Source organism: Beta vulgaris, chromosome 1 (genome assembly GCF_026745355.1).
Source record: "Beta vulgaris subsp. vulgaris cultivar EL10 chromosome 1, EL10.2, whole genome shotgun sequence".
In the NCBI taxonomy this organism is placed as follows: domain Eukaryota; kingdom Viridiplantae; phylum Streptophyta; class Magnoliopsida; order Caryophyllales; family Amaranthaceae; genus Beta; species Beta vulgaris.
The window spans coordinates 16,443,849-16,455,859 of record NC_079202.1 but is presented as its reverse complement, the minus strand read 5'-3'; the positions used below and the strand labels follow the sequence as shown (position 1 = coordinate 16,455,859).

The window sequence follows — 12,011 nt, the reverse complement described above, 5'->3', positions numbered from 1 at the left end:
CTCTGCCTGAGAGCCTGTGACCCTCCCCTCTCCCGTCTCGTGTCTTTCTTCCCCTCTTCTTCGTGACTTCATTAGTAAAAGCTACTTCAGTTGCAATTCATCATCCATAGCACCAAGATTCTTTCAATCCTTCTATTGTTTGATTCATAATCAAATAGAATCAATTGAAAAACAAAACCCCAAATCCTCTCTATCCACGGTTCTCCTTAACTGCCTCGCATCCCCCCTTCCCATGCCTGATGACCCACCTCTGTCGCCATTTCCTTAGTCGCCGGGAATTGTCTACTCTCATCGGCGCTGCTGACGCACCCTACTCCTCTCTTGCGCATGGTCATTTCTAGTTCCTTATTCTAGTGTTCGTAATATTATAAATTGGTGGGTGCCATCATTGCTGATGTTGTTCGGCTGTTGTTGTTCATGACTTCTCTCCCACGTCTGGTGGTGCTGCCACCGTCCCATAACCATTCTTTGTTGTCATTGATCTCTATCTCTTCTTCTTGCTGATGCCACGCCTCCCATCTTGGGATTTTGAATTGGGGTGGCATGACAGATTGTGCGGAGGTTTCATGGTGGTTGATAGTAGTGCGGTTGTGTGATGTGATGTGGGGTGATGGTGTGGCAGGGGATGGGTTCTGGAGAGGAAGAGGGAGGGGAAGGCTGCTTGTGGTATGGGCAGCACGATGGTGGTTGGAGGGTAGGGGAGGCTTTCGGTGGGTGGAGGTTGCGTGATGGTTGAAGGGGGGGGGAGGGTAGTGCTTTAGTTTTTTTTTGGCTAATCAAATTAGTTCTCAAGTACATAATTAAGGTATTAAATAATTAAATTAGTTTTAATTATATGATTAGAGTATCAAACCTATATTTGCAAGTCACCAACAGGTAATGACCTATTTTTAACAAATATGCCCATATATTGGGCTTATTTTCATATTAAGAAGAATTTAGACCATTTTCAAAAGACTGCATAAAGGTGAAATTATTCTTATCAATTAATCCTTCTAATTTTGGATCTCCTCTAAAAAAAAACTAAAAAGTACGATTTTTTTAAAAAAAATGGAGGAGAATGCGTTGCACTTGCAGAGTTGCACAAAAAGAGGGCCATAGTAGACATTCTTACAGTGATTTGCTAATTGCTAGAAAGAAACAGACGAAAGAAACAGACACTAAGAATCGTCCTAAACGAGAGAATCAATTTGTCGTCATCGAACCCACCCATTTCTCTCTTCTACCAAATACTACTACAAATAAAGCACCCTCCCTCCCTCCGAGATCGCTATTTCAATTCTCCATTTTTCTCTTTCCTCCAAAGCTTCATTTCACTGATTTTTTAGAGAGAGAAACCACTGATTTTTAGAGAGAGAACACCACTGATTTTTAGAGCTTTTTTGGCGCCAAGAAGATGGCGAATCCGCGGCGTCGTCAGCACATCAACAATGGCCGCCAGTTTCGCTTGTGTCTCCCTTCCTTGACCGCCATTTTCGGATTTTTCTTGCTCTGCTTTTTCCTTCTCTCTCTTATCGCTCCGCGTCCTTCTCGCCTCCTTCATCATCGGGACGCCAGCAGCGCCTTTTCGTCTTCTGTAATTTCTCTCTCCTCTCCTTGTTTCCAACTGCAAATGCAATTTGTGTTTCGTTTTTTGTAGGATTTTGAGTGATTTCGTTTTATTGTTTGCTTGTTTAGGAAAATGATGCTTCGATCGGAGTTTCAATCTCTTCTGTTCCGGTTAGGGCATTTATTCATCTTTCCGTTGATTTTTGTGGTTTTTTTTAAGTTCTTGTGATATTTAGGCGTTTCTTGGATCTAATTTTTGTTTTATGTTGTTATCTGATTTGGTTATAGGCCAGTGGAGGTAAATCTAAGTATGATATTTGGAAGTCGAAGGACTCGGAATTCTTCAACGGTTGTAGCAATGCCAGCAGCAAATTCCTCAGTATGAATCTTCTCTTATTATTATTTAATTTACTGTTGGTGAATTCAGTCTCTATAAGTATCTCTTATGTGAAAAGGTATTCGTATATCTTGAAATATCTATTGAAGTAGCCGTAAATAGTAGTTCCGAATTTCCGATTATCAGCTGCGTTGCTGATAAATTCTTGTTTGCTTGCTTCATCTTTTTGATATAAGAGACGCCTATTGATGAACATCTGCATCTTTGATGAAATCTTTTGTGATGGTAAAAGTGCAACTATTTTTGTGTTAATAGCTGTGAGTATGTTTCCAGATTCAGTAATCTCGATGCGCTCATTGACATAGATGTCTAGTGCCTTGTGAGGTGAAAATATATACAAGTAATTGGACATGCTATGTATATACTGCTAAATTTAGTTTTCTTTTTTGGTAGAAGTTTTGTTGCTTGTGTATGCTTGTCTAATCTTAATTTTGTGACATTTCAGAGGATCGAAGACTCATTTTTATTTGTTTGAATCTGTGATTTCTTTCCTATTCTCAGAAGCTGATATCGTCACACGTCGAAATCGTTATTTGATGATCGCAACAAGTGGAGGCTTGAACCAACAGAGAACAGGGGTATTTTTCTTATACTTTGTCTGTATTGAGTGATCTTTTTATTGTGCTTAGTTGATTTCATGTTTAGCCAGATGTTTTAGTTTACGAGCTCGTCTTTTGAAGTTTATTGGCTGCTTTTAGGATTAAGCTCTTTAGTAGTCTCTGCCAGAACTCTGATGTTTGGTGCTCTACTTGTGGCCCTGGTAACCTTGTTCTTTGTTTTGAAGTTTTACTCTGCTTGCTTAAAAACTGCTTCTTGAACTGAAATGGCATCATGGAGTGCATGATTACTGTGCTGACATTTTACTTGATATGCATAATGTCTTGAACCTTTTTCTAGTATTTTGTGAAACATAGCTAGGAGTTATATCAATTATGCTTTTCCACAGATTTAGCATGTACTTCCCCCATTTCACAATAGTTGCAACATTTTTTACTATTGTGTTATTTGCATACTAACGTTGACCAGAATTTTTCTTAACTTGTACTCCCTCCGTCCTCTATTAGTTTACCCGTATTCCTTTTAAGGGTGTCCCTTATTAGTTTACCCCTTTCTTTTTTTGCTGTTTTTGGAATGGGACCACAAACTTTTCATCACACATGTATTCAACTTTAAGTATAAATAATCTTTTCTCTCTCTTTGTATGCCCCACAATACTATTCCTCCTAAAATTCTGTGCAAAAGAAAGGGGTAAACTAATAGAGGACGGAGGGAGTATAATACAAAAAAAACAAATGTTGTTGGATAAACGTCATCTATGTTAATCAATAGATGATTGAAGATACCAATGGTCAAAGTTATGCATAGGCAATCATTAGTATAAGTGTTGCGACCACTGTGAAATGGAGAAAGTACAAATGCACATTAAAGATTTTGCTTTTTGTCTGGGGTAGTTTAATAGGTGTTTAGGGATTTTCCAAAACTCCAGATGTATAGATCAATCTGGATGCAATAAGAATGGACTCTAGAGAACTGAGAAGTCCAAGCTCTGGTATTGTAATTGGGTACTTTAATTCTGTGACATTGTCAATGCATTGTGAATGGCACACTTGTACAGTTGTACTATTGTTAAAATTTTGAAATTATGATTAGGAGCCCTACCTCCACTGCATGTATTGTCATCATCAGTGATTCTTTCAAAAAAAAAAAAAATGTTACTAGTATAGCAGGTAATCAGTTTATGCCATAATCTTATTGTAATAATGCATTGTCCTTCCTCAGCAAACTATTACTCCCCCCTCGTTTGACATGCACAATTTTTGTGGTCAAATTTGTCCGTCTATAATACAATTTGAAGTTTTCTAGATACGAATCTAAATGTATAATTTGTTTTTTTTATTTCTATTTAATCTGTTATAAGAAATATAGGGGTTAGCATAATATTTTGTAAAGGTAGTAGTTTTAATTTTTTTTAAGCAAGGTAGTTATTTATTAGGGTGTGGTGAACTGCCATTTTTTGAGAATTACAATTGATTGACTTTGAGCTACTGGAAATTGATACATGCAACTTTTGCCAGATAATTGATGCTGTTGTTGCAGCTCGCATTCTAAATGCCACCCTTATTGTGCCGAAGTTGGATCAGAGATCTTATTGGAAAGATGCGAGGTTTTTATTTTTATTTTTACTGATGACATATCTTTTATGAATAAACTTCTGGCACATCTACTTCACTTTGCCTAAACGAATGTTGTGTTGATGTGCTGTATATGGTCATGTGCTTGCAGTAATTTTGAGGACATCTTTGACATTGATCGGTTCATGTCCTTCCTATCAAATGATGTGAATATCCTGAAAGAACTCCCAAATGGACCAAAAGTCACAACCATGCGTGTTCCAAGAAAGTGCAATGAAAGATGTTATGAAAAGCGAGTTTTACCTGTGATATTGAAAAGGCATGTAAGTCTTCAATATATTTTGACTTATTTCTAATTAGAACTTACTCAGTTTCTTAGAGCTTGTCATTGTCATACTTTCCTTCTGTAAATAATGGATCTTCAAAAATATTGACATATCGTATGCCTCCACTTTAGGTGTCCATAATAACTTTGTATGCAGATATTATAATTCTACAATCTACACTATCTTTTGCTTTTGATGGTCACAAATAAGTTGATATCCAGCGTATATAGTATACTTTCTAAGCATAAGCTCAGCAAAATAGAGATATATTTGCAATTTGATTGCTGAAACGTTGTTTTCTTCTTGTCTACCTGGCTTATGGAGAACATCATGACTTTGGTGCTAATTCTTGTTCATCTTCGTCAATGGCAGGCAGTCCGGCTTACCAAGTTTGATTATAGGCTTGCAAATCGGCTGGAGACTGATCTTCAAAAGCTAAGATGCAGGGTTAATTACCATGCTTTGAAGTTCACTAGTCCAATACTAGAAATGGGTAAATCGTTGATACAGAGGATGAGGGCCATGAGTAAGCATTACATTGCTCTCCATTTAAGGTAGAGTCACTGTACCCAGGGTATCTTTTTTTTGAACAAATACTGTAACTCTTGTGGTCATGTGATCTTAGAATACCTGGATAACAAGTGACCTTTTTGGTTGAACAGTTCAGAGTGTTTCTTTAAATGGATGGAAATAGTTTTGATCAAATCATGACCCCAACCAACCCAGCACGAAGCCCTGAACTGTACCCAAAACCGGACAAGCATAGATCTGAACTTAGAGTAACATGACTTAAATTCTTTTTACTCGGAATCTAATGTGACTGAAATTGATCTATATTCCACTAGAAACTAATTGATAATAGACCTGAATATCTATCCGAACCAAACTGTAGCGACATTGAGACTGATACATGTTACAGAAGGCATCATTAGGGAATGTGTTGCAATGGGAATGACTCGGCATACAAATATAACTCGAGCCAAACCTGTATAAGCGGCCAATTTACCATCTCTAGACTACGTGACATTTGTGATTTTTGGTTGTAAAGTTTTGGCATAGGTTGGTTTAGGCACGTGGCACAGTGAGGTAGTATCCTAGGCATAACTAGGACAATGTGGCACAACTGAGGCGTGCGAGGCTATGTTACTTCGACACCCTCTTTCACCTTGGGTGTCGCGTGTCTACCCGACACGACACGACGCTCGACACGGCTGGAAGAAGTGTCCGAGTCAAGTATCAAAAAAGTGTCGGAAGAGAAGTGTCGAAATCACCCAATCAGAAGAGAAAAAGAGAATAAAGAAAAGCCCATTGAAATTGCAATGGAGAAATTCAGATCTAGGGCTCGGATAACAAACCCTATATATATAATTGGAAAGAGAGGAGACCGAGCTTAGGAAAATTACCATGGCGATTTTGCTTTTCGATCAATTTCAAACTGGAAGGTAGACTCCATTGTTATCCGATGCGAAGAATGAAATTGACAAAGAGAGGGAGAATTAAGAGAACTGAAGAAGATGAAAGACAGAGATAGGAGGTGAAAGGGTGGAAGGTCAAAACGTGGGAAACGGTTATTAAAAAAAATACTACTAAAACTTGAAATGTTATAAAGAAAAGAAAAACTAATAAAAGCAAAATAAATACTTATTAAATGTACACTTGACTATTGGAAGTTGGAACTAGTGTGTATTGGAACATGACCCTCATTTACTCTTACTTATTAAACCAATATGAAAAATAAATGTCTTCTATTCTGTAGTTATAATAATTTTCAAGGTATAATTTTAAATTCTACCTACTTTTTAACAATTTTTCAACTTTTTTTTTTACAGAAAAAAGGCGTGTGGATTTTTTTTCCGACACTTATACGATACCCGTGTCTATAAAAATGGTCAAGACACTCTTTTGACCGTATCCCTGTATCGGCCATACTTTTGGAGTAGAGTGTCGGATCCTCCGATCCCTACTTGGATACGACACCCGTATCCATGTCGAAGTAACATAGGTGCGAGGTATTGAGGAACAATTACAAGGGCATATCTGCCTCTTTCTTCGGTTGTTCTCCTTCCTTTCTGTTAAAAACCACCATATTCTTTGAGAACAATAGTGTTTGTTTGCAAAAGATGAAGACTAAACAATATACATGGCTCTTTGCAAAATTGTCCATCATGTACTTGCCTTTGCCTCATGCTTTGAAAACCTTTTGCACCTTAAAGTGCCTTGCACTTTACAAAACTTAGGTTCTTATTGACCTAATGTTGCTACATTGGAGTGTTCCAAATATGACATTTTCCCTTCTAGTTTGCGATTTCCACTTTCTTAGATTCTTGGGTCTCCCAACACTCTTGTAGTAGCAAATGCTTTCACGATAACTTGAAACTATCTAAAAGGGGGGAACTTTACACTTTGGAGATGTTCCTCTTTCATAGATAGTTATGCGAAGATTTTTAAAATGGTTTACATGTTAGGCTTATATTTTTAATAATCTTTGATGTAGCATTTAAGATGAATGGCAAAAGCTTAGGGATTTTGACCCCCGATCCTTCCTACATTTTCTCAACTAAAATATTGTAAATGTTTAGGTTCCCTCCATCCCGCAGAATAAAATTCCTAGTTTGGTTTGGCACAAGTTCTATACGTAATTGTTGAGTGTAGATAAAATGAGGTAGGAGTGGATAGAGAGTGAATAACACTTCGTCCATTTCATATTACTCATTACACTTCTCAATTCACGGACTCTAGGCAATTTTTGGAGAAGAAAAAGGTACAGAGTAAAAAGAAAAGGGACCCATGTGAGAGGAGAGAGATAGAGAGAGTTTATTGCCCAAAAAAGAAGTGTAGAAACTTCCCACAATGGAAAGTGTAGCGAGTATTATGAAACGGAGGAAGTAGTTGTTGTGATGGGGAAAGAAAAAACACAATAATTAATATTTTGAATTATTACCTTTGAGTTGGTAAGGAGACAGGAAGGTTACTTTGGAATGTCCGGATAGTATTCCTTCAATCCCTTATCAATTTGCAGATTGTGTTTTCCACATTATATGAGGGTTTGTTTTTTGGTGGCTAAACTGTTGATGGTAGATGTGATTGAAAATAGTAAGTAATATTATATTGAAAAGAGAGAAAGAGTGTAAGTGATTCGAAAAAGTGGGTAATTTAATATTGAGGAGAGAGTAAAAGGAGATTTGGTTGGTGATGGTAGGTAATTTTATATACGAAAGAGAAAAACATATGTGATTGGAGATAGTGGTTGATACCCAAATTGAAGTGTGGAATGGGTGATTGAGAGTAATTAGGATAGAGATGGTGGTAATTGCATGTCCTTTTTAAGTGACAAAATGGTAGAAGTCTTATATTGACAATCTAGGGGATGTTCATTATATATATATATATATATATATATATATATATATATATATATATATATATATATATATATATATATATATATATATATATATATATATATATATATTAAAGAAATCTCCGAATCAAATGATTTATTTCAAATAGTTATTCTTTCCACCTTTGATTCTGAATATAGTAAGTCGTATATTTTCTCCCACATTATAGTTATTTTATACCGTGTACCTCTTCAAAAACAAATTTATAGTTATTTGAAATCATGTTTATCATCATTACCAATGAATCCAACATTAATCAGGAGGAATGATTATAAAAGTATCAAAGTATAAATTTTACGATTAGTTTGAAAGTTTGAGCAGTTGATTGAAGATCGAAATACATAGGAGGACAAGTAAAGGAATCTGCCTTGTCACCAAATTAATCTTCTTCTTGTAAGTAAAAGCTTGGAGCCTTGGACCCTTTTAATGTAACAGATACCTTTGTCCAATAAAGCTTACCATTGTTATTTGATATCCCTTGAACCACATTCTTAAGGTACATGTTACGTACTAATACTTCATTTATGACTGAAACATATTACTTATCAGGCACGCTATCTAACAAGCTGCCACATATTAATATGTTAATTGGCTTGGTGTATGATGTTGCTCCTAGGAAAGTGAAGATATGTACTGACTTAGCTTTATCTTAAACTAGCACTATATGCACGCGACATTATATAAATATTAATAGTAACATCAATAAGTGTTAAAGAACTAACTTAAGAGTGTAATATTTATGGTGAATATCTATGAGCATTATGGTTTTTTATTTGCATTGCTCTAGTGTAAAGAGTAATGTTTTCCAGAAAGGATTATGTCAAGGTAGGATATGTTATTTTGTATTTGTTAGATAATTCAACAACTCTTCTTGTAAACAATGATCTAGGTTATTTATTTATTTATTTTAAAATACATATATTTTACAGTCGTATTCTATGAAGTGTAGTTCAATTTGATTTCATTGGGTAATTAAGGTTTTTAGGCATATTTTGGTGAGTAGTGCGTCAATTAAAAATAAATTATAAATTGATATTATCTAATGATGTATGTTTATCACTTTAATTATTTATTATTCCAATTGATTGTGAGCTCCCCAAAAAAAAAATGACTATCCTCCAAGTTTCTTAATTCTCTTATGGTTTGTTAATACATGTTATTTGAAACTGTTATTGCAACTGTAAGAATTACTGTAGATCTTTCTTTTATAATTGTTTGAAAATCGATTTAGTCATCAGTTTATATTTTTAATTTTGAGTTTCCTCTTTTTACACATGTATATGTGTTTCTTTTTGGCAATGTAGAACTTTCCTTATTACCGATATTTGTAAATGAGGAAAGAATTAAGAAAATCTTTTCTTCCCCGTGACTTATATAAACTCGCACCAGAATTCATATTACAGTTGTAGTGCGTAGAAGATCAAATTAGTAACATGTTTATTACAAATTACTACACTTATTTGAATGTAGTAATCCGTTTGTTAAATGGTGAAAATTCATTTATATCTTGAGAAGATACAATTAGTTGATAATTCTTGGTTGTAGGTAGACGATTTGGAGGGAGAAGTCAAAAGCTCTAAATTTCTCCTTCGTCTTTTCATTGATGCTTCAAACGCTGCTGAAGGAGGATCTGATCCAGCCGAGTCTTAACTTCTAAATAACAGCAACATTCTAATGTGTAATTATTTTGCGTTTCTTGTTTCCAATATGGACATCTATGGTGAAGGGTTTTTTATTTGAAGCATACTAGGTTTAATTCTCTAGAGTTCTGGGACATCAGAATCAGATAACTCTTGGTTTTACCACTTAATATAACGGATTTCTATGCTATAAGGAACCATTTTCGTGCCTTTGTTGCATAGGGAATGTGACTCAGTACGGCAGTAGAGTGGACGAATAGTGTCATTAGCCTCCGGAATGTTCAATAATTTGTCTTTAGCTTGATTTTTGCTGCATAGTCATTATGAGATAGTGCAAAGACTGAAGATGGATGCTTATCGGCTCTCTAAGGCACAAACATCTTCTCACATTGATGTTTTGAGAGCCAACCTTCTATAGTTCTTTCCGCCAAGAACTTGTCAAGCTTGCTTATCTATGTTATCCTAGTGGCGAGAACAATTGTGGCCGAAGTCTCAACATGCCATTTAGAACTTTCGGCAGAAAACATTCTGGAATGGCGGTCAGCTTTTTGTCTTGATGTGTTTGGATTTCATATAACATGTTAAATCTCTCCTGGTTATTTTTATTGGTGAATGATGATAGTAGTTCCCATGAGATAGTTTTGCTTTCAGAAGTTTATGATTTTAATTGTGTAATATACTTGATGGACAATGTGATCAATTATCGAATTCTGCTGCAGGTTTGAACCTGATATGCTTGCATTCTCAGGATGCTACTATGGCGGAGGGGACAAGGAAAGAAAAGAACTGGGGGCTATAAGGAAGAGGTGGAAAACCTTACATGTAAGAGTTCTGGGCTTTCAAATGTGTTGTGTTACTCGTGGCTTAAAAGTGACTTCTACTCCCATATGCAGTTTGACTTTCAATTTGACTGCCCGAAGACAGTAGCCAACTTAGTGTCTTTTGTCAACCTTTGTTACGAGATTCTTATGATATTTATTATAGTTTTTAGGCTGGCTATTCACTGGCATGGTTAAAATGGGAAGTATACATATAGAAGTTCTGTAACAGAACTGATTGCCCAATCCTATGCAGGGAAGCAATCCAGATAAGGCAAGGAGGCAAGGGAGATGCCCACTCACTCCAGAAGAAGTTGGGTTGATGTTGAGGGCTTTAGGTTATGGCAAAGATGTTCATATATATGTTGCATCTGGTGAAGTATATAGGGGAGATGAAACTTTAGCTCCATTGAAGTCACTCTTCCCCAATTTCCATTCCAAGGATACAATAGCCAGCAAAGAAGAGCTAGAATCATTTTCCGGATTTTCTTCTCGCATGGCAGCGCTTGATTTCATTGTTTGTGATGAAAGTGATGTCTTTGTCACCAACAACAACGGAAATATGGCAAAGATGCTGGCAGGACGAAGGTGATTTTCTGTCTTATGGTCATAGTTTTGGTGGAAAATTGAGACATAGCTACTAATATGTTGGCATCTGTTATTTCAGGAGGTATTTTGGTCATAAGCCCACTATTCGTCCCAATGCTAAGAAACTATATAAGCTCTTTCTGAACAAAGGTAACATGACTTGGGAAGAGTTTTCCTCCAAGGCCCATTCTTATCAGAGAGGGTTTATGGGTTTGCCGAATGAGGTAAGACCAGGTAGAGGTGAGTTCCATGAGAATCCAGCTGCATGCATCTGTGAAAATTCCGAGGTTCGGGCATTGAGAGATGCAAATCTTCGGAAATATGGGATGGGGAAGGATCCTGCCAGGAAAGAAGGAGAAGAGACCGACGATCATGACCAATATCATGATCCTGATGATTATATAGATTGGGCAGAACCAGATAGTGATGGGGAGATGCTTCTCCAAGAGAGACAGCCAGCGAATGAGACCATGTTGGATTATGATGGAATGTCAACAGAAGAACCTGAATTAGAAGATATGCTATCAGATTAGACAATTTTGCCCTTCGGAGAGATCCCTCCTTGGCTTCTGGTATAGCACAGATGCTTGAGTCATTGGGAAATGAAGTTGTAAGGTCTAGCCTTCATGTCAGAATTTGTACAAAGTTAAAGCAATCATAAGAAGGCTCACAACTTTAAAAGGCTCATTGAGGATGTGCAAATCGCTGCAATATGTCAGATGCAGAAATCCCTATACAAAACTGGAGACAGTCTCCCTGGTACAAATCTAAAACTGCCCTTCTTGATGGGGTCCAAATTAGATACAGTTGCCTCTTATCACAAGTTTAGATAGATTTGTCTTTGTAGTCGCAAATTCGTCAACTTTTCTTTTTGGACTAATTTTGTCCATTCCGATAACATTGCCATATATAGTTTTAATCTAGTTTAGTTATCAGATAAACTACTTAGCAAACTTAACAAGCATGTCAATTGGCATTTAAAAGTAAGATGCCTTTTTGGCTGACATGACTTATCTTGATAGATAGTCCTCCTCAATGAAGGCATTTCTGGTTTTTGTCGACTACTTTTTCTAGCTTTACTCAAAAATTTGTTTCAGTTCACACTCAGGTTGGGACAATAAATTATAAAATTGTCAAAGCCACTGCAAGTTTCCAATTAGA

At 36.3% G+C, this 12,011-nt stretch overlaps 1 protein-coding gene across 2 annotated transcripts; it reads left to right on the top strand.

Annotated features, from left to right (window-relative positions):
- The first annotated feature begins 1,117 nt into the window (after positions 1-1,117).
- On the top strand, positions 1,118-11,914 carry LOC104905875 (hypothetical protein). Of its 2 annotated transcripts, XM_048645942.2 has the most exons (11): positions 1,118-1,576; positions 1,678-1,719; positions 1,837-1,927; positions 2,447-2,523; positions 4,021-4,109; positions 4,229-4,400; positions 4,776-4,957; positions 6,233-6,412; positions 10,164-10,266; positions 10,519-10,850; positions 10,930-11,914. In XM_048645942.2, exons 1-11 carry the CDS (start codon positions 1,397-1,399, stop codon positions 11,381-11,383), a joined length of 1,902 nt encoding a protein of 633 aa, XP_048501899.1. In that variant the 5' UTR covers positions 1,118-1,396; the 3' UTR covers positions 11,384-11,914. The 2 variants fall into 2 exon arrangements, with proteins under 2 accessions (XP_048501899.1, XP_010692819.1); XM_010694517.4 differs by lacking the exon at positions 6,233-6,412 and having other exon boundaries at positions 1,120-1,576.
- The last annotated feature ends 97 nt before the right edge of the window (positions 11,915-12,011 follow it).

What these genes read in the sequence shown, in the direction of transcription:
- LOC104905875 (XM_048645942.2), top strand. Translation starts at nt 1,397, where the DNA reads ATGGCGAATCCGCGGCGTCGTCAGCACATCAACAATGGCCGCCAGTTT. An exon ending in TTTCAATCTCTTCTGTTCCG is followed by an intron (nt 1,720 to 1,836) that starts GTTAGGGCATTT and finishes ATTTGGTTATAG; the next exon opens with GCCAGTGGAGGTAAATCTAA. An exon ending in TGAACCAACAGAGAACAGGG is followed by an intron (nt 2,524 to 4,020) that starts GTATTTTTCTTA and finishes AACTTTTGCCAG; the next exon opens with ATAATTGATGCTGTTGTTGC.